Source organism: Coregonus clupeaformis, chromosome 18 (assembly GCF_020615455.1).
Source record: "Coregonus clupeaformis isolate EN_2021a chromosome 18, ASM2061545v1, whole genome shotgun sequence".
Taxonomy (NCBI): Eukaryota; Metazoa; Chordata; class Actinopteri; order Salmoniformes; family Salmonidae; genus Coregonus; species Coregonus clupeaformis.
Window position 1 is genome coordinate 25462695 of NC_059209.1, and position 26341 is coordinate 25489035.

The following is a 26341-nucleotide window of genomic DNA, read 5'->3' on the forward strand; positions in this document are numbered from 1 at the left end:
CCACATAACCATGGCAATCTCCAAAAGGCTGTGGGATTCAGGAATTTTAAAGACTTGAAAATAAGCTGCATGGGCTGTTGTTAAGGGATAAGTTTGCTTTTCAAAACGCAACCTGTTTCAGCATAAATTACTGGCAGATTACTGGTACAGCACTATACCCTATAAAACAATATAAACCCAGTCCAATTATCTTTGCCCACAGACACTACAATGCAAATTCTAAACATGTTTTAATGCCATCTGGTTTTAAATGATACAGCGCATTAAAACAACTTTGCATCAAAACTACTGCTTAGGTAAATACATGTAATGTCATCGTTAATCACTTTGACATAGAGTACACAAAGGCTGCCCATATCTATAGTGTATTTACTTCAATATTAACTTTGAGAACTGGGATAGCCTCATTTTGTAAACTCAAACCATTGAATGAATGGAGCATTAAAATAATCCCTATATGGTATTATAAGAATAAGAAAGCTATATTTCACTGTAGTTCCTATTCTCCTCTCCGTCCTCCCTCCTGTGACAACTGGTAGAGAGGCAAAACCTACAGTAATGAAGCATAGAGTATATACCTCTGTCCATTAAGCCCTAGCAGATTGATTCAGGCCCTCTAAATAATGCATGTATTGAAAAAGACAAATGCTTGATCAATATGGGATGGTCTCCCCCATTGCTACCTTTGCACTGTGTCTATTGATGAAAAACTGATCTTTCCTCCCATGTCCTCTCAGTTAAAGGACTATTATGTGAGAATTAATCATTCATATAATGGGGAGATGAGCCAGTGTAGGAGAGGAAGAGATACAGTATATCTGTATATCTGTAGTCGATATTTTCTATATATGACACAGATCAGGTCTCCTGTTGTAGTGATCTCTCACACTAATGTAAATATTTCTCATCATCTATCTCCATCTTCTCCCATGGCTCATCATGTCTACCTTCAAACCATGACGTAGTATAGCCAAATGATAAAATCCCCTCAGTTAGTGGCTCAAATCAGTCTTTTTTTTATGGTCTGTTTGTTTTAGTGGGCCCACATATGGTCAGCCATTTGTCATTTGCTGCCTGATGGACGTGGGCCTCAGGGTGATTTAGCTGGAACTGGAATGGCTGGTGACCACAGATGGCTGAGGCTTAATGTGGGCTCATAATGACAGGGCTGCCCTTTTCAAGGTGACTCTTTCTCTCTTTGCTGTGGATGTGGGGATACGGAGGAAAGCAAAGCAAAGCAAACACCACTACAAAGAGATGTTCTCTCCTCTTCGATATAATGATTGTGTACGCTCTTCCCAGTATCAACTCTATTGTGATTATGTCAACATAATAGAGATATAACACTATTTCATTCTGTGGTCAACATGAACTGTGGTAAGTGTAGTGTGAGGACATCTTGAAATGTGTAGCTAACAACTCTGTACCAACACCACCATTGCAAAATGACTTGTGTTTTTGATAAAAGGAACTATCCTCTAACAATCAATTTCGCAGAGGGTCAGTCTCCCAAGCATAAAAGGAACATTTGTTGTAAAAGGAACAAACAGTGGACAAACTAGCCACAGCATCTGAAAACAACAATTCAAAGTAGTGAGTGTTTTACTTGAAAGCTTTGGCATTACCCAGGTTCAATACAGTCCCAATCTTTGTCTGGTTTTCTTTAACTACAGAAATGTTTGAAGTTTCAAGACACAACCTCACTCCAATGTGTTCAACTGAAAAAAAAGAACACAGTCTTAGTTAAAGGTCTGTGTGGATTCCCTTGTCTACTCTCAAGTACGTGAAAATATCCTGCCAAACAACAAACCCTGAAAGTGAAGAGGCAGGAGTGTATCCTATCTTTTGGATAGGAGAGGATGAGTTGAGCGATGTCCGTCTCCTCTCCAACTTTGTGTTGATGTTTCTGGAGTTTTAATTAAGCAAATTCCCTCTCAAACTGAAGTGAGATTATGACCATATGCCAGTGATGAACCAGAGCCAGTGTGGATACGGTAGAGGGGCTTCAGGAAATGATCGTAACGTTTTTTTGTTAAATCCATGCGAAAAAGGCTTGGGTTGGTTTTCATTTGATTGTCCCAAGAGAAGTGCTCTGGTGGGATCACTCACAGATGAGTTCAGTTAAATTGGGGCTGAGTAAAACCTGAATTCTTGAAGAAAACCCTGCAGAACCCATAGTACCTATATACTGATAAGACCATTTTGGTGGGAACTAACCAATAAAGAATGTCCGTTTTGTCACGGTCGTCGTAAGCAACGGACCAAGGCGCAGCGTGATATGCGTACATCTTTTAATGAGTACTTACATAATAACACAAAACAACAAAACGATACGTGAAGTCCTAAGGTTAACAAACACAAACCTCTCCGGAACAAGATCCCACAAATGACAAGTGCAAAACAGGCTGCCTAAGTATGGTTCCCAATCAGAGACAACGAGCCACAGCTGTCTCTAATTGGGAACCACCCTGGCCAACATAGAAATAAACGATCTAGAAAGAAACACATAGAAAACAAAACATAGACACTACACACCCTGGCTCAACATTTAAGAGTCCCCAGAGCCAGGGCGTGACAAGTTTATTATTTATTTCTAATGTAACATACTTACAAATGTCTTACAGAATGACATATTTGATTTGTATCTACAACTCATAAGTAGGTCTTTATACTACATTTAACTCTTTACAAACCCTTTACAAACATGTGCAGTGTCACTCTTGACCCCTAGATATATTTTATGTATGTATATACACTACACATTTTTTACATTGTAGAATAATAGTGAAGACATCAAAACTATGAAATAACACATATGGAATCATGTAGTAGCCAAAAAAGTGTTAAACAAATCAAAATATATTTTATATTTGAGATTCTTCAAATAGCCACCCTTTGCCTTGATGACAGCTTTGCACACTCTTGGCATTCTCTCAACCAGCTTCATGAGGTAGTCACCTGGAATGCATTTCAATTAACAGGTGTGCCTTCTTAAAAGTTAATTTGTGGAATTTCTTTCCTTCTTAATGCATTTGAGCCAATCAGTTGTGTTGTGACAAGGTAGGGGGGATATACAGAAAATAGCCCTATTTGGTAAAAGACCAAGTCCATATTATGGCAAGAACAGCTCAAATATGTAAAGAGAAATGACAGTCCATCATTACTTTAAGACATGAAGGTCAGTCAATACGGAACATTTCAAGAACTTTGAAAGTTTCTTCAAGTGCAGCCACAAAAACCATCAAGTGCTTTGATGAAACTGGCTCTCATGAGGACCGCCACAGGAATGGAAGACCCAGAGTTACCTCTGCTGCAGAGGATAAGTTCATTAGAGTTACCAGCCTCAGAAATTGCAGCCCAAATAAATGCTTCACAGAGTTCAAGTAACAGACACATCTCAACATCAACTGTTCAGAGGAGACTGTGTGAAGCAGGCCTTCATGGTCGAATTGCTGCAAAGAAACCACTACTAAAGGACACCAAGAAGAAGAAGAGACCTGCTTGGGCCAAGAAACATGAGCAATGGACATCAGACTGGTGGAAATTTGCCCTTTGGTCTGGAGTCCAAATTGGAGATTTTTTGTTCCAACCGTCTTTGTGAGACGCAGTGTGGGTGAACGGATGATCTCCGCATGTGTAGTTCCCACCGTAAAGCATGGAGGAGGAGGTGTTATGGTGTGGGGGTGCTTTGCTGGTGACACTGTCTGTGATTTATTTATAATTCAAGGCACACTTAACCAGCATGGCTACCACAGCATTCTGCAGCGATACGCCATCCCATCTGGTTTGGGCTTAGTGGGACTATCATTTGTTTTCAACAGGACAATGACCCAACACACCTCCAGGCTGTGTAAGGGCTATTTTACCAAGAAGGAGAGTGATGGAGTGCTGCATCAGATGACCTGGCCTCCACAATCCCCCGCCCTCAACCCAATTTAGATGGTTTGGGATGAGTCGGACAGCAGAGTGAAGGATAAGCAGCCAACAAGTGCTCAGTATATGTGGGAACTCCTTCAAGAAAAGCATTCCAGGTGAAGCTGGTTGAGAGAATGCCAAGAGTGTCATAAAGGCAAAGGGTGGCTATTTGAAGAATCTCGAATATAACATATATTTGGATTTGTTTAACACTTTTTTGGTTACTACATTTATTTTATTTATTTATTTATTTATTTATTTATTTTATTATGTGTTATTTCATAGTTTTGATGTCTTCACTATTATTCTACAATGTAAAAAATAGTAAAAATAAAGAAAAACCTTTGAATGAGTAGGTGTGTTCAAACCTTTGACTGGTACTGTATGTATATATGTATGTATACTGTTGCTACATATGCCTGAGGGGACTTGAAGGGCGATGTTGTGGTCTCATGAGATGCTTTATCAGCAAACAGTAAGTGAGAGATGGAAAATGCATGACGCAATAAATGTTTATTGACACCTCTGGCAGAATTCATAATTTCTATTCCTTCTTGACTTTGTTTTCTCTTCGCAAACTCAGCCTCATGGTAAGCAATATTTTCATTTCTGACACCTGGGAATGGGTTTCAAATTAGACTAATTTATAAGTCATAGTGAACTGCAGCAAAAATAAACTACTTTAAAACTAATATTTTATTGGAAGAGCTGCAATGGCATCGATAATCAACATCATTAATATCATGGCTACATTACCTAAATTGTACACATACTGAGATAGATGGGCAAACTGTGTTATCAAGAAACAGTTTGCCCATCTATCTCAGTATGTGTACAATTTAGGCAATGTAGCCATGATATTAATGATGTTGATTATCGATGCCATTGCAGCTCTTCCAATAAAATATTACACTGTGACATATAAATGAGTCTAATTTGAAACCCATACCCCTGGCTATGTACTGACACATTTACTTTAACGTCAATGTATCTTATTGTTTTTACACATTGACTACCTCTCTTGTATCTGTCTTTTCCGCCTCTTCTCTCTTGTGTAAATACATCTCTATACCGTACCTGGAAAAAACCCAACAAGATCTTACACTTCTGATCTTGATTCCCTCCAATGCCCTTGTTTTATTCAGCTACTGCTTACCCAATATCTCCACAATCACACAAAAGACCACTGAAGCCTGTGAACCCAGCTTCTCACTCTCTCACTCTCACACATTCATTCACTCACCTACTCTCACCCCCTCACTCACTCACTCACTCACTCACTCACTCACTCACTCACTCACTCACTCACTCACTCACTCACTCACTCACTCACTCACTCACTCACTCACTCACTCACTCATTCACTCACTCACTCACTCTCACTCACTCACTCACTCACTCACTCTCACTCTCCAGCTTTCAATGAGATGGCCTCAGAGACATAATTGCTCCCTGCAACAGAGAAGCCGATCTCCATTCCATTAGAAGCTGTACAATATGTATGGCGGTGAAGCAAAGCTTACTGTTATTCAGCCATTTATATACATGCAGGTACAGTGCATTCGGAAAGCATTCAGACCCCTTGACTTTTTCCACATTTTGTCACGTTACAGCCTTATTCTAAAATTCATTGAATTGTTTTTTCCCCCTCATCAATCTACACACAATACACCATAATGACAAAGCAAAAACAAGTTTTTAGAAATTTTTGCAAATGGAATGGAAATATCACATTTAGATAAGTATTGGAAGCGATTACAGCCTTGAGTCTTCTTGGGTATGACGCTACAAGCTTGGCACACCTGTATTTTGGGAGTTTCTCCCATTCCTCTCTGCAGAGCCTCTCAAGCTCTGTCAGGTTGGATGGGGAGCGTCGCTGCACAGCTATTTTCAGGTCTCTCCAGAGATGTTCGATCAGGTTCAAGTCCGGGCTCTGGGTGGGCCACTCAAGGACATTCAGAGACTTGTCCCGAAGCCACTCCTGCTTTGTCTTGGCTGTGTGCTTAGGGTCATTGTCCTGTTGGAAGGTGAACCTTCACCCCAGTCTGAGGTCCTGAGCACTCTGGAGCAGGTTTTCATCAAGGATCTCTATGTACTTTGTTCCATTCATCTTTGCCTCGATCCTGACTAGTCTCCCAGTCCCTGCCACTGAAAAACATCTCCACAGCATGATGCTGCCACCACTATGCTTCACCTTAGGGATGGTGCCAGGTTTCCTCCAGACGTGACGCTTGGCATTCAGGCCAAAGATTTCAATCTTGGTTTCATCAGACGAGAGAATCTTGTTTCTCATGGTCTGAGAGTCTTTAGGTGCCTTTTGGCAAACTCCAAGCGGGCTGTCATGTGCCTTTTACTGTGGAGTGGCTTCTGTCAGGCCACTCTACCATAAAGGCCTGATTGGTGGAGTGCTGCAGAGATGGTTGTCCTTCTGGAAGGTTCTCCCATCTCCACAGAGGAACTCTGGAGCTCTGTCAGATTGACCATCGGGTCCTTGGTCACCTCCCTGACCAAGGCCCTTCTCCCCCGATTGCTCAGTTTGGCCGGTCGGCCACCTATAGGAAGAATCTTGGTGGTTCCAAACTTCTTCTATTTAAGAATGATGGAGGCCACTGTCTTCTTGGGGACCTTCAATGCTGCAGAAATGTTTTGGTACCCTTCCCCAGATCTGTGCCTCGACACAATCCTGTCTCTGAGCTCTACGGACAATTCCTTCGACCTCAAGGCTTGGTTTTTGCTCTGACACGCACTGTCAACTGTGGGACCTTATATAGACAGGTGTGTGCCTTTCCAAATCATGTCCAATCAATTGAATTTACCACAGGTGGACTCCAATCAAGTTGTAGAAACATCTCAAGGATAATCAATGGAAACAGGATGCACATGAGCTCAATGTCGAGTCTCATAGCAAAGGGTCTGAATACTTATGTAAATAAGGTTTTTCTGTTTGTTTTTTAAAAGAAATTTGCAAACATTTCTAAAAACCTGTTTTCGCTTTGTCATTAAGTGGTATTGTGTGTAGAACGCAGAATTATTATTTTTTAAATCCATTTTAGAATAAGGCTGTAACATATCAAAATGTGAAACACGTCAAGGGGTCTGAATACTTTCCAAAGGCACTGTATATTAGCTGAAAAGTTTCATTTTCCTCACACAATGACAGAACTACAGAAGAAAAGTGTTTAAGAAAAAAGACTCTAGGTGTTATGGTGAAAGACAAAGAGCGACTGTTATGCCGATGTTTCTGACATTGGTGTTAAGTTATTATTGCATGAATCAAGGAGAGTGTAATTACTTTATGTAAGCACAGTGCAAATGTCAGACCTGATGCAAGTCATCCAACTGAGCAGAATGAGAAAGTGGAGTACATCAGTATTGAACACACACTCCAGTGGGTTTGTTATAACACTCTACTTAGTGGCCATATCTGAATGAATCTCCTACCCTATGAGCCCACTACTCAGTGGCATGGTTTGCTGCCTAAAGGCAGGTCGGGTGAATAACACCACAGAGTTAACCTTGAAGACTGAAATTCGGGGATGGCATACTGAACACTGAAATAACCATTAGGAGCAATGAGGAATGTGACAGTTCACTGGAAATGAACCTGAAACAAACATATACTGCATAATGAGACAGGGAGAAAATATGATTGTCTGAATACCTCTTACTATTCAGGAGGGGAAACCTTGCTATTGATGTCATGCTAGTCCACTTGGAATGATGAGGACTCTGAGACGGTCATCAGCTACTATAACAGTCCCTTCAGGTTCGTCTGAGGGGTTGAGTTATCAATAAACCAACCAAGATCTATCCTCTGGAGTTAGTTTTCAAAAAAAAGAAACCCTTCTGAAGCACCATTCAAGCATTCTGAAGATTCTGAAATGGTAGTGATGATATTAAATGAAGAAGGATCTTTCAAGCATTTCTCATTCCAATAAGAACAGAGTGAGTTTAGATTCAGAGTGCTTCCACTTGGCTGAGGAGAAACATTTTCTGAATTTAAATGATAGCAATTCTTCAACCAAGCCTCCGCTCACATGATGCGTTAAATTCAACTCAAATCAGCTGCAAAGATATTTACATTTTCAGTATAGGGCTTTAAGGCCTTTGGGTTGACTGAATATTTATTTGCATTAAGGGTTTTCCCTTAACTTTCTAACTTTGCAGAGTTTAAACATCTCTCTGTTGACGCCTCTGGCTATTCAATCTTAAGCTATAACCCTTAAGCTACAAAAAATAAGGAAACTTAATCGTGAGCCATTCCAAAGACAGGAAAATATATTTCATAAATCATTTCACCAGTAACTTCTAAGTGAGCCTGCGCTACTGTACCTAATATTGGATTTGTAATTACTGCTATTGTGTTCCAGCACACTAGCCTTTCCTTTCCACCCGGCAATCAGAACCCAAACCCACTAGCTTTAGCTGAATAGGCTCATTAACAACCCCAACTTTTCTAATGGCATTTCTAACTACTTTTTTGTGTGGTTATGATGTAATACCTTCATGTTGTAACTTCTCAAAAATAAAGGTCTCCATTTGAGTCTAGTAAAGGCATGTGGATGTATTTGATAAGCAGAATGAATCAGTGTTGTTGTACTCACCCGCATGCCAAGCTCAATGTTCTCGCCCCCATAGACTTCCATGCCAGGATCAAGGAGGCCGATCTCGCCAAAGTATTCTCTGTCCACCACAAAGGAGCAGCCGATCATAGCTGGCGTCCTAGATGAAAAGAGAAAGAGGGAGAGAGGGGGAGAGGCTTTCAAAAACTGTGTTCATTCCCATGTCATTGTCTTGATTAGCTTCAGTGACAAACCTTTATATACCCACAGTGCATTCTGTTGATTAGAGCCTTTACTAAAACAACAGGATTCATAATAATGTTTATAACTACTGCACACAAGGCAGTTTGCACCCCGGGCTACATTGCAGGCCGATACACGATTGACTTGAATTGATTTAATTTCCAAATCTACGCAGAATTAACCTTGGAAAACACTTGAATAACAATGCATTTTAAATGTGTTGCTATAAAAAAAAATAAGAGGACACCATTGTTTTCTCTTAATTGTACATCTACATGTGAGGTACAAGTGCACTCAGACATGAATGGGTTTTGATAAATCTACATTCTGTGAAAATACCACAGGCTCAGGGTTTGGCATGTCTTTAGAAATGCATTTCTCCATGGGTGTCACTGTTAAAACCTCAAAAGGACCAACTTCCAGAGACATCCTTATAATACAATATAACTAAGTCTATAATAAAGCTTTTCAAGAAAGATTGCTTTAGGGACATTTGAGGGGTATGAGGGGAAAGCTATGATGGGGACAATGTCCACTAGTAAATATAGATGACACTGTCAGAAATGGCAGGAAGCTTTCACTTGGAACACACACACATTACATTTTAGTCATTTAGCAGACGCTCTTATCCAGAGCGACTTACAGTTAGTGAGTGCATACATTTTCCATACTGGCCCCCCGTGGGAATCGAACCCACAACCCTGGCGTTGCAAGCGCCATGCTCTACCAACTAAGCTACAGGAGGCCTGCCATGAGACAGCCGCCTGTGGTGGCCTGAGGATAGGATGGGCCACTCTTTTCCACTCCACTCCAGCCTGCTCTCACTCTCAAGATCTCTAAAGTCGTTTTATTTCCGGACTATTGTCACCATAGGCATGCTTTTACTGGCTTTATCCATGGAACTTTAAAATGCTCTGTGACAAAGATTTCATACGTTATATAAAAATATAGCAGTCCATGCTGTGTGATGGCACACAGCGTTAAAAAGCTTATTTTCAATCTGATCAGTGGGTAGCTGTTGTCTACTGCAGCATGGTGCCTGCAGTTAGTACACCATACATTAACATGCACAGTGGAGAGTGCAATCCTCTACGGCTGGGCCTACAGTAAGTTAGTGGAAGGTTATTGGAGAGGAAGGATGAAGAGGGAACTCTATAATGATTTCATTGATACTAGGTTAATATTCAAAATAATGTTGTTTCTTTTTCCCAAAATAATCTGCATGGAGTGTGCTTTTTGAAATTATTATGTGGGGGAAGAAAGAAAGACACACACACACACTCAAAAAACAACATAAACATGTCTAATTCTCTCATCAAAAATGATTTGTCACCACACTCCTTTCTGCACAGTCAATGCTCTATAGATATCTGGCAAAAAGCTCCCTTTTCCAATGTACACACTACTTAAACACTCTCATCCTCTGTAGGGTTTTCACCTCCTATTCTTATGTTATGACGTTTTCAGCCACTCTTTGTAACCTGCCAATGTTTATAAAAGAGACGCGTTTGCTTTTATATTGAACGTGCCCAAATACATGAGTGCGAAGGCAATCGGTCTCAGCTCTGAATAGCCATAGGCCTACGCTACATCTATTGTTGATGGGCAGAGAGCTTGAGGAAACAAGTATAGAAATGATTTCCAATATGGATCCACACGGCTGACACACTCTACCTGCCCCTTGAGGCGCTCTGTCCATTCATAGCAAAGTGTCAATAACAGGACTGCAAATAGCAAACAGCACCTGCAATTTTTGCAGTCATTCTACTGCTGTTTTTTGACACAGAATTCTTAAGCCCATGCTTAACATTACTTGTAATGCAAGGCACATTTTGGACAGAAAATGTCTGTCTAACTGGCAATGCATAGTTTGGTTGTATGCAATTCAAATAGTGATAAGCAAAGTAGCATAGCCATGTCGTCAGAACAGCCTGTTCGAAATGTTCCTCAGAGAGGGAAGTCTGAGTCTCATCTTGTCTCTGCTGTCGCTCTTGGTTGCCTCCTGACATTGTTGGAAATTACAATCATATGCTAATATGCTTTAATGCCTCAACAAGAAGACAAATGGCCCATAAGTTCAGCAGTCAGCTCCAGTGTTCACACACAGCATTTGGGGTTATATGAATAATTAATTGAATCTCTTTATGACCTGATTTACCAAGTGCGTGTTGTCGACCTTGCCCAACTAAACACGTCTGGAGAAATATGACTGTTTCTGTGTGATCTAGGAATTATGGTATAACACTCTAATCGTGAACATATTAATTAAGCAATAATACATGAGAGGCCATGTGTTATGACATATCACAATGGGCTACCAGCATTAAAAAGCAAGATTCTTTCCCAAAATATACATTTTTCAACAAAACGTGATGCTACATTCACTAACACTGGTTGTCCAGTGCAATATTAGGCATTCTCTGGTCGTTAGTTCTATTCGTATTGACTGCCATGTAATGCAAAACTACGTAAGGCTGGTTGATAGTTCCAGAACTTTGTAGGTTGTAGGTTGCAAACAAAAACTGTTGCTATTAACTTCCCCCCTTGCTAGCCAACTACACAGCTAACACAATCACTTCAGACTGAAGCTGGAAAGACAGCAAAATAGCTGCATTTCGTTTCATCACAGACACACCTATGCTTGCTAACGGTTCAATCTGAAAATGATCACTGCGCCTCCATAAGAATATCGTGTTCATTTTGCTGTCCGAAACCTCTCTTGTATTTATCTCAACTAGCACATTTTTTCTCCTTGCTTCCAGCCTAGCATTTAGTTTGGTACAGCGGGTTTAATATAAGCCTCGCTGTCTGCCTGCCTCGGAAACAATGTTTCCCTTTTGAATTTCGATCTCTGTAGCTAGTACCATACATAGAGTGAACGGTGCCCAGACGAGACAAGACAACTTTTTCTGAGCCAGTCTAAATCACATATCCAAGTAAATGCCAATAGAAAATAAGCTCAAACAAACGAAAATCCAGCTAGAGTACCCTCATTCCATGTTAAATGTTTGACGTGAGTGACTGAGTTAGCTGCAGTTGCCTAGCTAGCTAGCAAGTAACAAGACAAGTTATACAGCCTGCATAGCAACCATTTTGTTTAGATCTGATGACCAGTCCTTTTGCATAGCAACTGTGCAAAAGTAATTCATGACTGGGGTCGTGTCTGTAGCAACATGACCAAAATAACTAACAACCAGATTTTTGTCTGGACTATCCACCTCATTTTCTAACGTTGCAATGGGCACAGCCAAACAATGGAAGTGATGGATTCCACTTCTACCTTACTTACCTACTGCAGCGCACCTGTGGCAAATTTGCTAGAGTAAATAATTTGAACGAGTCAATTTATAGAGTATAAAAGTCAAGTAAACAAGTGTAAGTGTAATTTATATGGATTTCATTCAAGTTCACTAACGTTAGCTAGACCTACTAGTAGTTATGTTGTGATAGTTACGTTAGTTGTGTTGTGTAAGAGTTATGGGCCATCCACCAAGCCAATAACTATAACGATAACTATAATGATCAACTAGGCTACATAACTATAAAACATTGGTGAGCATCCACAGGAAAGTTGATCGGTCTGCAGTCCTACACCTGTCAATCAACTGATCAACACATCCTACTGCACACTGCCTATTAATAAGGTGGTAACACAAGACCATTCATGAAGTCTCTAACGCACAGATACTGGTTCAGACCATTCAGTGCTTTTAGGGTGTGTTCATTGTCATAGTGACAACTGCAAATAATACTTCAATGTACATGTAGCCCTAATGAAAAATAATTGAGTAACTTGTATTAAAAAATGTAGCAATTCCACAACAACGCCCTTAGCCAGCACATATTTTACAGCATGTCATTGCCTCATTGCTCAAGTGGTTTGCGAGTGATTTCCATAATTCTAATCGTTGTCAATTCCTTTGGGTCTTCTTTTTCACTGTGATCATCTAGGCTATGTCCTGTGCAACTATTTGCGATGAATCAGTGCAACAATGTTATCATAAAAAGCCAAAAGGGATTGTAGTGTATTAAGATTATGACTTTGTTAATGTTTTCAAGTGGAACCTGAGAGGATGTTTATTTTAGTGTCAGAGGGAATTGTTTTAGTGTGACGCCACATACAACAGACAGGAAGTGTGTGTTGTAGACAGGGGATTGGACAGTAGAGGGAGCCACCCATATCTTGGGAAGATTATATATACTGGGTAAAAACGAAGAAGAGGTTAGAGCGGCCATTGCAATCTGGGACGCCGCTCTCCGGGTGGTCATGACATCCGTAAACTTATGCTGGAATCTTGTGATATGAATAAACCTTATGATCAAAGGTTCAGTATGAGCAGACTCCTTTGTTTATCAGCAATAACTAGCGACATTGACTCGACACTACAGGATCACACCAATGCACTTTCTCTCCTCCCCGAAATGCATTTTCTATGCTATAAGCCTGTTTTACATTCAGCAATTAGTAAAAACAAGCCTGCTTCTATCCCCAAAAAGGCTATTAGGCTTAGTATTTTTAAAAAGTATCAAAATAAATGTCCTCTAGCTTTTGCTGCCTATAGCTGTCCTGGGATTTCACGAGAAGAGGAATGGCCTGTTACGGAGAGGCTTGGGTTGTAAACTGCAGTGATGTAGGCTAATTTGAATAACAGCTCAAACGTCCTGTTTAGTTTCATGCCGAAATAACTGCATAGGCCTACAGCCTAGGCCTGATTATGCAACCATTTAGATCAGTTTGGGTCTATTCTCGACAGTTTAGAAGAACAAGCAAGGTACCTTAGCAGGCCACTCAAATGGTGTATTTCGTCAGGATGTATCCCGGTGTTAAGATAGGCCTACTATAGGAAAATGTGGGGTTCTCCTTTCCAACTCCCGCCCGTTCTTAATGCTGTAGCCTATTTTACATTCAGCAAGCAAGAGCAAGTGTGCAGCTCTCCTCCAATCGTCTATTAGTAGGCTAAAGAAAAGAGTTTGAATTAAGTATCCAACAAGATTTTGTAGTATGGCTTTTCCTGGGACTCCACAAGATATAAAAGGAATAGCCGTGGCAGTTGAGACGCAGGTGCTTAATTATGCAACAGAACAGAGACAGGCTTGAGATGTAACCTATAGCCTAAGTAAAAGCGTATGCATATTAGCTCAATGATAGGCTTAATACTGCAGTGAATCTATTCAGAAAGAAAACAAGTTTATCAGATAAGGAAATCATAGGTAGCTACACTATGTGCGCTCTCGAAGGCTGCGCTGAGTGCGCTCCCTCCCAGTCCCCAGGTATGCAGCTGGAAAAGTTAATGTTTCAGTTTTTTAGGGACAAGAAATGTATCCTACCCAGGCTACAACAACACAGTGTAAAGAAGAATGTTATTATTGTTTTCAAGTGAGTACAAAACTCTAGTCTAGGCTGTAAACTGCAGTGAATAGCCAATGTAATAGTGGCGCGGGGGTCAGCTGTTTGTTTACCTGCACCCGCCCGCAATTGCTAAAAACCCATCCACAACCGCCTATGTGATACAGTGAAAATCTGAGGCCCGCACACAACCCTAAACCGCAAATATAGAAAATGCATATTTTATGTGGTTGAAATACTATCAGCTTTTATGATGCTTTTATGATGAAGACAGCACCTCTACAGATGGTATCTAACTGAGCATTACATTCTCTCAAGATGCAGAAAGAAGGAAATCATATTTCTCCACTCCTGTTCCCAAGTCGAAATTTTGCCTACATTTGGTGTATAATTTGACTGCAAGAAATGCTTAATTCTGCAGGAGTTATTATTAAGTCTATAGCCCTATTTGCACGGGACTAGTATTACTAGAGAACGTTGGTTAGGTATGTATTACCCCAGAATGTCCGTTATTCCAGAGGCGCAATATTTTTTTTTTAATTATGCATTTGGCAATGTTCATTTCATTCGCACAAAACGTATCAAACGATTGGCTGTGTAGGCTATTTGGCGTGTGTATGGTTAAGCCCTAAAGTTTAAGCTTATGCAGTAATACCAGATAGCCTAAGATAATTAAAGAAAAACCTCAATGTAGCCTATATAAATTGCACAATAATGGCACATTTATGGATTTTTTAAGGTATTGTTTCTCTTTATTCAACCTGCCCGCCACCTACACAATATTTAATGACCCTAAACCCATCCGCCCAGCGGATATAACCAGCGCATCACTACTAAATTATGACATTTGAATAACCACTCAAATGCCTGGCATTTTGAATGCATCCCGGTATTCATTTAGAAATAACTGCATCTAGCCTGCCTGATTGGGCAACCATTTGAATCAGTTATAGGTTTTTTTTCGGCAGTTTAGTTTACAAGGTCCAGGCACATAAGAGCAGTAATATGTTGTATTTTGTCAGGATGTTTCTGTTTACATGAACATTCTAATGCTGGGATTTGTAGTGGCTTGCATATGAATTATGATAATGTCCGAACATGGAGGAAGTTGTATCCATAGTTTCCGCGTTTGGCTTCCGTGTTTTAAAAGTGTTCGAAAATTAGGTGGATATCTTCTGGTGGAAGAATGAAATTGTATGAATTGACTTATCAAAATAACGTTTTAATGAAAATATGTAAATCATTGTTATTTTAATATGCTGGTAACAGTTTTATATTTTTATTCGGTTTTATTTACTGCAGTGTCTATTAATTGTCCAAACGCACTGGCAAATTTATGAAAACGTGAAAATGACCATATCTAAGTGCTCGCTTGTCAGAAAATGTTTTTAAAAAAAAGTGTAATATTCTTTCTGGGGGTATATATGAACAGATTTGAATAAGATTTCATGTTGCTAAAATGCTGTCAGTTCCACTTTAAGTATATCATGGACAGGATAGGGTCTTGCAATGGGAATTCCAAACCACCCATTGTATAAAAATACATCAAACATGATTTACCTGAGGCCCCTAGGTGAATCTTTATGGTAATAATCTATGATTACAGTGACGACATTGCTTCCATACAATGCAGCACCAACACAATAAACAGTGTAAACTAGAGTAATGTACAACGCTCACCCACCGTATGCAAAACCATTAATGACCCAATATCAAGGCTTCCTCTTGTGCACCGCCCGCATCAATATTAAGATATTTATCATTTTAATTAGATACTTTTTTCAATAGAGAGGTTCACTTTTGGTTGTTTGGCCTGTACACTTGTACCGAAGACCTATAGAGCCATATAGTTGATGGCTCTAAAACTGTTTAAGTCATATCCGGGACCTAGCTATCCATATTTCATCAAAGATCCTCATCTATAATGGAGGGGGTGCTCAGCTATGGTGAGGGGTGTTACCTGATGGGAGCCGTCTCATCGCCCTTGTCCAGCCACTCCTGAGGAGGGATGATGTACATGCACCACAGGCCCCAGTTGTAGCCGTGGGCCGCGTTGGCGTACTGCTGCACCTCAAACGTGTTGAACTTGATGTTGTCAATGGCCGGGAGGATGATCCGGGTGTGGTCCTCCTTTACCCTGGTCAGGATAGGCTCCGCCCTTAGATAAGAGAAGAGACAGACATCAGGGATGAGCTACTGTGCTGTGACACTGTCATAGAATAGTTTTCTCAAGCACAACCATCAAACAAAAAATCCATCAACATCCCTTTAGGTGGGTACAGTAAGGAAATAAATTGAATACATATGCCCAGCAGTATTGGCTCCCTTGAGATCTTTAGCTACTATTTCTCATGTACAGGGTTGCCAGTGATCCTCGATAAAATCCTTTCTCCAAAAGCCTGCCAAAGTCTTCAACAGTGGCTCGTGCTCTAGGGTGTTTGTTTGGCACATTCTGTGTCAGAGTATATCAAGCAGTGAGCAGCAGCCTCTGTGCTGGTGTCCCCTGGTCATTGAAGTGGCTGGCTACAGAGTTGATCTGTTTGTTTCCTTTCTTTCCTACTCCTTTGGCCTAAGGCATGCATGCTGATACCGTTAGGTAGATGGTAAGGGAATAATCGAGGGTCGCTGTCAATTCTTTCGCCATACTGTCAGCCCTGGCTATATTTTGATCATCTGTCTAAAGTTGGAAGGTCTGCTTCAGTACAGTTTTAAAGCAAATATCCAACCTAGAAGCATGATTCTCAATCTGACAGGAGGCTGCAATTATAATTAAGGTAACTCTTAAACTTAACTCTCTCCATTCTCATCCTCTATCTCTCTCACCACCTTTTCTTAAACTCTCTATCCCCTTCTCTCTCGCTTCCTCCCCGTTCTCTCCATTTCTTTAAAACCAAGCCCATTTATCTTCCAAAAGCAGAATTATTCTTCATCACATCAAGGTAGTGGAAAGCGTGCAGGGGAATGGATCCAAATGGAGCTATAAGTGGGTTTGCCAGTAAAAATGACTGACAGAGGCACTACTTGGTAAAAGCAATCATTTAATAACAGTGGAGTGATTGTAAAAAGCTTCCCATCTCATTGAGAAATATTGGCACATGAGAGACCTGGGCCTCTACTTACTTTAAGGCATAATGGCAATGATAAAAGTCTGCATGGGAGAGGAGTTGAGTTCACCATCTGCTGTTGGAAAGTTGGTTTGTATCCAGGTAAAGAAAGGTGTTGATGAACCAAGTTGTCTGACAAACATGATTTACCATATGTGCTTTGAAGTCAAACTTGAATGAGGAAAACAGTCAAACTTGAATGATGAAAACGTAATAATTGAAGGGTGATAAAGAATATTGTAATGCTACTTTATATTGTCACTGAACACTTTGAAATTAATTGAAGATGACTGCATTAAGCTTCATTCAACGCTAGGATTTTTGGATAGCCCTAATCCCCCAGTTATTTCTGAGCTATCTATTGACATTGATATGTCATTTCTCAGCCAGCAAATACTATTAAATATAGATTTAATTATCCTTAGAATGAGTAGGCTATGTTTTAATTCCATCAACAACCTTCTGTAAGCTTCGCATTGCCATGTGCCTAACATGGATAGGCAAGGATGAATACAGTATCACATGCTGAGATGTTGCTGGATCCTGTATGCATTCTCTAAACTTGAGGACCCAGAACCCCCCTCTTCTCCAGTACACTCCATCAGCCATTCATCTTCCCTTGTCCTTCAGAGGGTACAGTAGCACCCCAGAGCTAGCTAGCAGCATGCTCAACACTAGCTACCTCACTAGGTACCTCAGGGGTCCCAGTGTTGATGAGAGAGAAGACAAGGCGTAGAAACAATGAGGGATCAGGTTTGACTGATGAGGGTCGTCATTTCCCCCCTTTGCTCTTCCTATCTTTTCATATGCACCATCACTGTGAGGGTTATTCACAGTCCAGATTCAATCTGGCTTCATATTCAAATAGTGTTTTTTCCCTCAGCGATGGCTCATGTAATATTGTGAATACATTGTGGTAATAGGTCTCGCCATTAGTTGTTATTCTAGAGCTTCTCTCATTTTATCGCTACCTTGTCTGGTTTCAAGCCTTTTTCAAAAAACGTACAGACGTTTTGGAAAAACGGATTATTGTATGCGTTGTTTACTACTGTCACGATAGTCAAAAGGAGCGGACCAAGGCGCAGCGTGATATGAGTACATACTTTTATTTTAATTCACCACACGAACAAAAACAACAAAACGATACGTGAAGTCCTCGGTAACATACACAAACCTACACGGAACAAGATCCCACAAAACACAAGTGCACAAAAGGCTGCCTAAGTATAGTTCCCAATCAGAGACAACAAGCAACAGCTGATTCTCGTTGCCTCTGATTGAGAACCACCCCGGGCCAACATAGAAACACTTAAACTAGATCGTGAACATAGAACACAAAACATAGACCCTACACACCCTGGCTCAACATATAAGAGTCCCCAGAGCCAGGGCGTGACAGTACCCCCCCCAAAGGCGCGGACTGAGACCGCGCCAACATAAACCCAACAGGGGAGGGGCCGGGTGGGCATTCCGCCTCGGAGGCGGATCCGGCTCCGGGCGTGACCACCACCCTCTAACAACCCCCCCGTAGCGCCCCTGGTCTGGTCTGGCCCCGCTGGCTGGAGCTGGACTGGACATCGGTGGAGCGGATTGCTTAGGCTCCGGTGTGGAGCAGCTGACCGGTACCTGACCAGGCACCGGTGAAACAGGCACGGGCTGTGCCGGACTGACGACGCGCACCACAGGCTTGGTGCGGGGAGCAGGAATGGGCCGGACCGGGCTGACGAAGCGCACCACTGGCTTGGTGCGGGGAGCAGGAACAGGCCGGGCCAGGCTGACGACGCGCACCATTGGCTTGGTGCGGGGAGCAGGAACGGGCCGGACCGGGCTGACGAAGCGCATCACAGGCTTGGTGCGAGGGGCAGGAACAGGCCGGGCCGGGCCGGGCTGGCGACGTGCATCACAGGCTTGGTGCGAGGGACAGGAACAGGCCGGGCCGGGCTGGCGACGCGCATCACAGGCTTGTTGCGAGGGACAGGAACAGGCCGGACCGTACTGGGAACACACACCACTGGCCTTGTGTGGGGATCAGGAACGGGCCGGACCGGACTGGTAACACACCTCAGTACCTCTCGCCGTGCCTCTACACTCTACTTCCCTCTACTGACCAATGGCCCCCGTAACCTGGTGGCCTTCTCTCCTCGTCCACAAAATCGCTCTGTATCTGCCTCCAGCAGCCCCGTCGTCCATGCCGTGTGCCCCCCCAAATGTTTTTATTGGGGTTGCCTCTCGCCTGTCCGACGACGACACTGTTGGCGCCGTACCTCCTCTCTCGCCAGGGCTTTAACTTTAGCCCATGGCCCTTTGCCCGCGAACATATCCTCCCAGGACCACCATTGGCCCACCTGGGCCATCGCCAACCTCTCCAGCTCCTTACCCGGCGTTTGCTCCTGGAAACGCTGCTTGGTCCCGTTTTGGTGAGATCTTCTGTCACGATCGTCAAAAGGAGCGGACCAAGGCGCAGCGTGATATGAGTACATACTTTTATTTTAATTCACCACACGAACAAAAACAACAAAACGATACGTGAAGTCCTCGGTAACATACACAAACCTACACGGAACAAGATCCCACAAAACACAAGTGCACAAAAGGCTGCCTAAGTATGGTTCCCAATCAGAGACAACAAGCAACAGCTGATTCTCGTTGCCTCTGATTGAGAACCACCCCGGCCAACATAGAAACACTTAAACTAGATCGTGAACATAGAACACAAAACATAGACCCTACACACCCTGGCTCAACATACAGTGGGGAGAACAAGTATTTGATACACTGCCAATTTTGCAGGTTTTCCTACTTACAAAGCATGTAGAGGTCTGTAATTTGTATCATAGGTACACTTCAACTGTGAGAGACGGAATCTAAAACAAAAATTCAGAAAATCACATTGTATGATTTTTAAGTAATTAATTTATATTTTATTGCATGACATAAGTATTTGATCACCTACCAACCAGTAAGAATTCCGTCTCTCACAGACCTGTTAATTTTTCTTTAAGAAGCCCTCCTGTTCTCCACTTATTACCTGTATTAACTGCACCTGTTTGAACTCGTTACCTGTATAAAAGACACCTGTCCACACACTCAATCAAACGGACTCCAACCTCTCCACAATGGCCAAGACCAGAGAGCTGTGTAAGGACATTAGGGATAAAATTGTAGACCTGCACAAGGCTGGGATGGGCTACAGGACAATAGGCAAGCAGCTTGGTGAGAAGGCAACCACTGTTGGCGCAAATATTAGAAAATGGAAGAAGTTCAAGATGACAGTCAATCACCCTCGGTCTGGGGCTCCATGCAACATCTCACCTCGTGGGGCATCAATGATCATGAGGAAGGTGAGGGATCAGCCCAGAACTACACAGCAGGACCTGGTCAATGACCTGAAGAGAGCTGGGACCACAGTCTCAAAGAAAACCATTAGTAACACACTACGCCGTCATGGATTAAAATCCTGCAGCGCACGCAAGGTCCCCCTGCTCAAGCCAGCGCATGTCCAGGCCCGTCTGAAGTTTGCCAATGACCATCTGGATGATCCAGAGGAGGAATGGGAGAAGGTCATGTGATCTGATGAGACAAAAATAGAGCTTTTTGGTCTAAACTCTACTCGCTGTGTTTGGAGGAAGAAGAAGGATGAGTACAACCCCAAGAACACCATCCTAACCATGAAGCATGGAGGTGGAAACATCATTCTTTGGAGATGCTTTTCTACAAAGGGGACAGGACGACTGCACCGTATTGAGGGGAGGATGGATGGGGCCATGTATCGCGAGATCTTGGCCAACAACCTCCTTCCCTCAGTAAGAGCATTGAAGATGGGTCATGGCTGGGTCTTCCAGCATGACAACGTCCCGAAACACACAGCCAGGGCAACTAAGGAGTGGCTCCGTAAGAAGCATCTCAAGGTCCTGGAGTGGCCTAGCCATTCTCCAGACCTGAACCCAATAGAAAATCTTTGGAGGGAGCTGAAAGTCCGTATTGCCCAGCGACAGCCCCGAAACCTGAAGGATCTGGAGAAGGTCTGTATGGAGGAGTGGGCCAAAATCCCTGCTGCAGTGTGTGCAAACTTGGTCAAGAACTACAGGAAACGTATGATCTCTGTAATTGCAAACAAAGGTTTCTGTACCAAATATTAAGTTTAGCTTTTCTGATGTATCAAATACTTATGTCATGCAATAAAATGCAAATGAATTACTTAAAAATCATACAATGTGATTTTCTGGATTTTTGTTTTAGATTCCGTCTCTCACAGTTGAAGTGTACCTATGATAAAAATTACAGACCTCTACATGCTTTGTAAGTAGGAAAACCTGCAAAATCGGCAGTGTATCAAATACTTGTTCTCCCCACTGTATAAGAGTCCCCAGAGCCAGGGCGTGACAACTACTATTATTTGATTTATTGAATGATGTCTACGTGCTACAAAATAAACAGCCCTGCGTGTGTTTTTAACCCATTCAAAACCAATTAAAAGATTGTCTAATATTACGATCAACACTGATTTTCCCAACCTAAGCAAAGTCACACATGCCTGGGGTCATGGAGCGTCATATGGCAGGATAAAAATCTGCCCGATCTCTATCTGTGTGTACTTGAGTCTACATGCCACCTTCTGAGGATGGCTCCTCTCCCTATCTGTCCTACCTTTGTCCTCTGTACAGAGCCCAGAATGCAGGTTGTGTGAGATTACAACTACATTTTTCCAGATTAATGGAATTCCTGTGTGAAAGGTTTCTCAAGCACGGATTTATCAGATAATGGGATCTAGCTCTAGCTTCATTTGCAACCATGTAGCCACAGAACTGCAGGCGCTGAGTGCCTAAAATAGGATCAGTTTAATTTGTTTGCAGGCTAAATGCACCAGAACATGTGAGTTGTCTGTGCAGAAAGTCAAGGGGATTTCATTGTGACATACTGTAGCTTCCATTTATGAGAACATTAGCGCTGTGTGTGTGCATTCGTGTTTGTGTGAGAGAAAGAGAGAGTGTGTGTGCGTGCATGTGAGAGTGCCTGCATGCAAGTGGGCATCTCAGACGTCATCGCCTCCAGTCATTTACATTTTAGTCATTTAGCAGACTCTCTTATCCAGAGCGACTTACAGTTAGTGAGTGCATACATTATTTATATTTTTCATACTGGCCCCCCGTGGGAAACGAACCCACAACCCTGGCGTTGCAAACACCATGCTCTACCAACTGAGCTACATCCCTGCCGGCCATTCCCTCCCCTACCCTGGGCCAATTGTGCACCGCCCCATGGGTCTCCCGGTCGTGGCTGGCTACGACAGAGCCTGGATTCGAACCAGGATCTCTAGTTCCGCAGTGGTCTGCGCCACTCGGGAGTATGTCATGTTTTAGCGGCCCCCCTTGTGACAGCGAAGAGAACAATTTTACATTTTAAAGTTAATTTCCTGCAATTCTGCACTTTTTGCCATGGGGTGTAGCGAAAATGTTGCTGTTTTAATTTGCTGCAATTCTACAAATTTTGTCATGGGGTGGAGAGAAGATTTAGCAATTTTATAACTAATTTCATGCAATTCTATTCATTTTGCCATAGGATCGAGGTAAATGTTTGCAGTTTTTAATATGATAACTGATGATCAATGGGCCCCACCCCGGTCGGTAATTCGACCATGCTTTCTGCAAGTTTAGATAGCTGGCCGCTAGACTAACTTACCAATCTAAAATTGTTTAGCTGATGTGCTAATTGAGTGACTGCTGATGCATAACCACATTTCGAAATTGCACCTTGTGTATTCTATTATTCTAACTCTCAACAGTAAGTTGAGACCCCGACTGAGTTCTTAAAAAAATACAAAAGGGCTGCCAGTTGCCCATCCCTGCTCTAGCACATTAAGACTGCACACTGTGCACAGCTCTTAGACTATCCAGTCACACAATTGTCTTCAGGGTTGTTTCTTTGGATAAATAATGATTGAATCTGTAGCAAAAATATTCATATTGGGCAATACTACTCCTGTAAAAATGACTGCTCCAGATGAAAGGTAGAGAAGGTAATTCACACTGAATTTAAAGTTACAGTGAATAAGGTTTTGGCAATATCTTGATAGATTCTTGATATTACTTTGTACGCTTTCAGTTGACCTGGTAGGTATACAGTATAGGCTTGGGGGTTAAGGCTGATTTGATAGCACTGTAGTATTAGCAGCATAAATCTCTGTCTATTCTGTATTTTTGGATGCCTGCCTGGTGTGTGGTCTGTGAAGCACTCACTGTGTAAGCATTTACACCATCATTCTCTTTTCAAGATGGATAAACACTGAACCAAGACCAGTCAGTCAGAGCTAGGGGAAAGGAAAGGCATGTTTCACTTTAGCTCAGATTTTGTTTTGAAGGCCACAGGTTTCTAAAACTCAGTACTGTTTAATTAAAAATAATACTTGTAGTAATAGACCTGCACAGCACAGCAAGCAGACTGAGTTCATTATATCCATTAAAAGCTGGAGCCCACAGCAGGGCCTGGCAGGGCACCGGAACTGGCAGTTTGAATCCAGGCCCAGCCAATCAGGGTGGCTAAGATTATTTTTATATATATGTTTTGTAACCTATTCGCCAATAATGTGATAGGTCCACTTGATTCAGCTGTCCTGCATGCCGGGCAGGTGAAGTGTTCCCATTTTAAACAATTGTATTTGTCTGAAGATACAACCTCTGCCTACCAGGCAGGCCCAGAGAGCTAAATTAGGTGCACCTGTAGTCATACCGCTGGCCAATCGGATAGCTTAGATCACCGTGTCTACAGCAGCTTCCATGAGCCCACAGCAAAGTTGATGCTGACTGTAGAGCAGGCTACTGTAAGATTTAAAAACCATGCCTAGAGAGAGATTGTCAAAGAGTACAGCAAAGGGGTGCTGTTTTTATGAGTGAGTTTTATTTGTTTTAGCACTACAACACTGTTTTTATTCAACACTTTTAGAAATCGCACTCTCTCCCTCATTCCGACTGACCCTCAGTGCAGTGAAATAAAAAAACAAGTTATTTCAAATTATGCTCGGATGTGCCTCGCAAATAGTAGGCTACAACAACTGACATTGTAGGTGCACTTGATCTCCCACGCCCAGTAGAGAATTGCACTCGGCTTGCATTTTGAATCAGAAAGTGATCTCGACTAAGAAAAGGTTAGTGACCACTGTTCTAGTCTATATAGGCTTTGGAATATTATTATGTGTATTAGAATACTGTTATAATTTACCTTTCCTTTGATGTTGTTTAATATGCAGCGTGTAACCTAATCCAAACCTGATCTACTTTGATTGGCCTCCATGCTAGTGATTAAATGGTTACATTTGTGGCCACCTTGCCTAGCCTACTATCTCCTGGTCTCTGAGCCAGTGATCTGAGAGATTGCCAAGCCTATTGTAATTATTACTGTTATGTTAGGGCTTTATGTTCTAGTCTCAAAGTCTATTCATTAAGCTATAGGCCTCTGGTTTATTATATGTAGGTATATGTGAGTCATGGATTTACATAGGCCTACAAGACTATTTGATCTGTAATGCAAAAGCACATGTTAGATGGTTTGTTGTATGCGATCGATTACAGTAGGGTATAGGGTAGGTAATGCTTTTATGATAATTTAATGATGATTTCAGTGCCTACATTTTGGCCCACCTACATTTCTGCTGGCTGGGCCATCAACGGATTTCTGCCTATGCCACTGATTAAAAGTGATTCATTTCCAAGCTTTGAGAAATATGTCAGATTACTTTTTAATTGTTTCGCACATAACTACATGGAAATAAGGTCTGTGTGTTGCCATCTATCCCTTTTCCTTTGTTTGGAAAACAAGTGTTTAGTTCACAAATTTGTCTAAGATAAGCACCTAATTGAATCCTGTTTAAATATGTAAAACACTTCTGAACAACGAATGCAATGTATGCAAAGCACATAATCCAAACCAGTTGAGAGGTCCTTGGAAGAGGTTGGAACAGTCACATTGCTCTTTTCTCTTTTATTTGTCCTATTTTCCATTCCCTGACCTCAATCTGAATCCTGGGAAACGGTGGGATGACAAGGTGCAGCAGCATCACAGCTTTAAAGCGTGGGATTGTGAGCCGTGCATTTCATTACAGCCATGCAGCCAACATCCAACACCCACAACCTCTTATCTCCCCCACACACTCAGCAGGCACACACACTCACATAACGTTCGCATGGACTAATCATTCATCATTAATAATCGGAGACGGTGCAGAATTAAAAAAACAAATAAATATACATTTATCTGAGGCTCTCCCTGTGAGTTCAGAGTTCAAGAGGCGTGGATGCTCATTACAACCCTGCCGTATTTCCACCACATTAATTGTATTTACTGAACAGAAAAACGGAGCTTAGCGGGATTAGACTGTTCGCCTCGGAATGGATGACCCTGTTTCTCAGCCTTGGATGTTCAGTTGTACTGGAATGGCTTCAGAGGGAGGAAATTGATTGTGCACATATTTCGATGACACAAAATAATGCAATGATATAACATCCTGTAAAACTGAAAGTAAATATGTTCCATCCATTCCATTTGTGAAAACTATTCACATGAGAACTACTCACACTTAAATAAACCAAGTATGATGCAATTATATCTAACTATCCTATAATTCAAAAAATGTGTATAATGAATTGTATACTAAGGGTAAACAATATCAACTAGACCGCTTCTTGGCTTCAGAATGCCAGCACGTTCACTTGGCTCAGCAAACTGGATGCCAGGGCATGCACTAGTAGTTTTTACAAGGTCATTCACTGTGCCTCATGACAAAAAGGCAGGGGAACAATCCATCTCACTTATCACTGAAGTATGTGCCATAGTGCATATTCATATGATGATGAATAGAGGGGTTTGTGACTGTAATGAATGGACACATCTAATGTTGCGGGCTAGCAGCACAATACACCACATACATTCAACAAATTTGTCATGTTTTTTCCCCCATATTCCCACTGAAATATAATCTATTATACTCAGCTCTGTGCAAACATATAAGCCCACTCACAGTTGAAGTGGGGAAAAAATTGAACAAAACCTATTTCCTAGAATGCCTGATGCTTTTCATCTCATGTACAGTATCTCTATGTTTTTTTTAACATACCGCAGCTTCTTCCAGAGAATCAGTGGTATCCAAGTGGAAATATAGACTCACGTAAAGCAAATGC

General features: G+C 41.9%; 1 protein-coding gene across 1 annotated transcript in view; it reads right to left on the bottom strand.

Moving 5' to 3' along the window:
* The window catches only part of LOC121530630 (polypeptide N-acetylgalactosaminyltransferase 9), a 116930-nt gene that overhangs the window by 56842 nt on the left and 33747 nt on the right, over positions 1-26341 (bottom strand). Inside the window, exons 6-7 of the mRNA XM_041835740.2 lie at positions 16028-16225; positions 8520-8637 (exon numbers count right to left, since the gene is read on the bottom strand). Coding sequence (XP_041691674.1) covers positions 8520-8637; positions 16028-16225 — 316 coding nt within the window. The remainder of the gene's footprint in view (positions 1-8519; positions 8638-16027; positions 16226-26341) is intronic.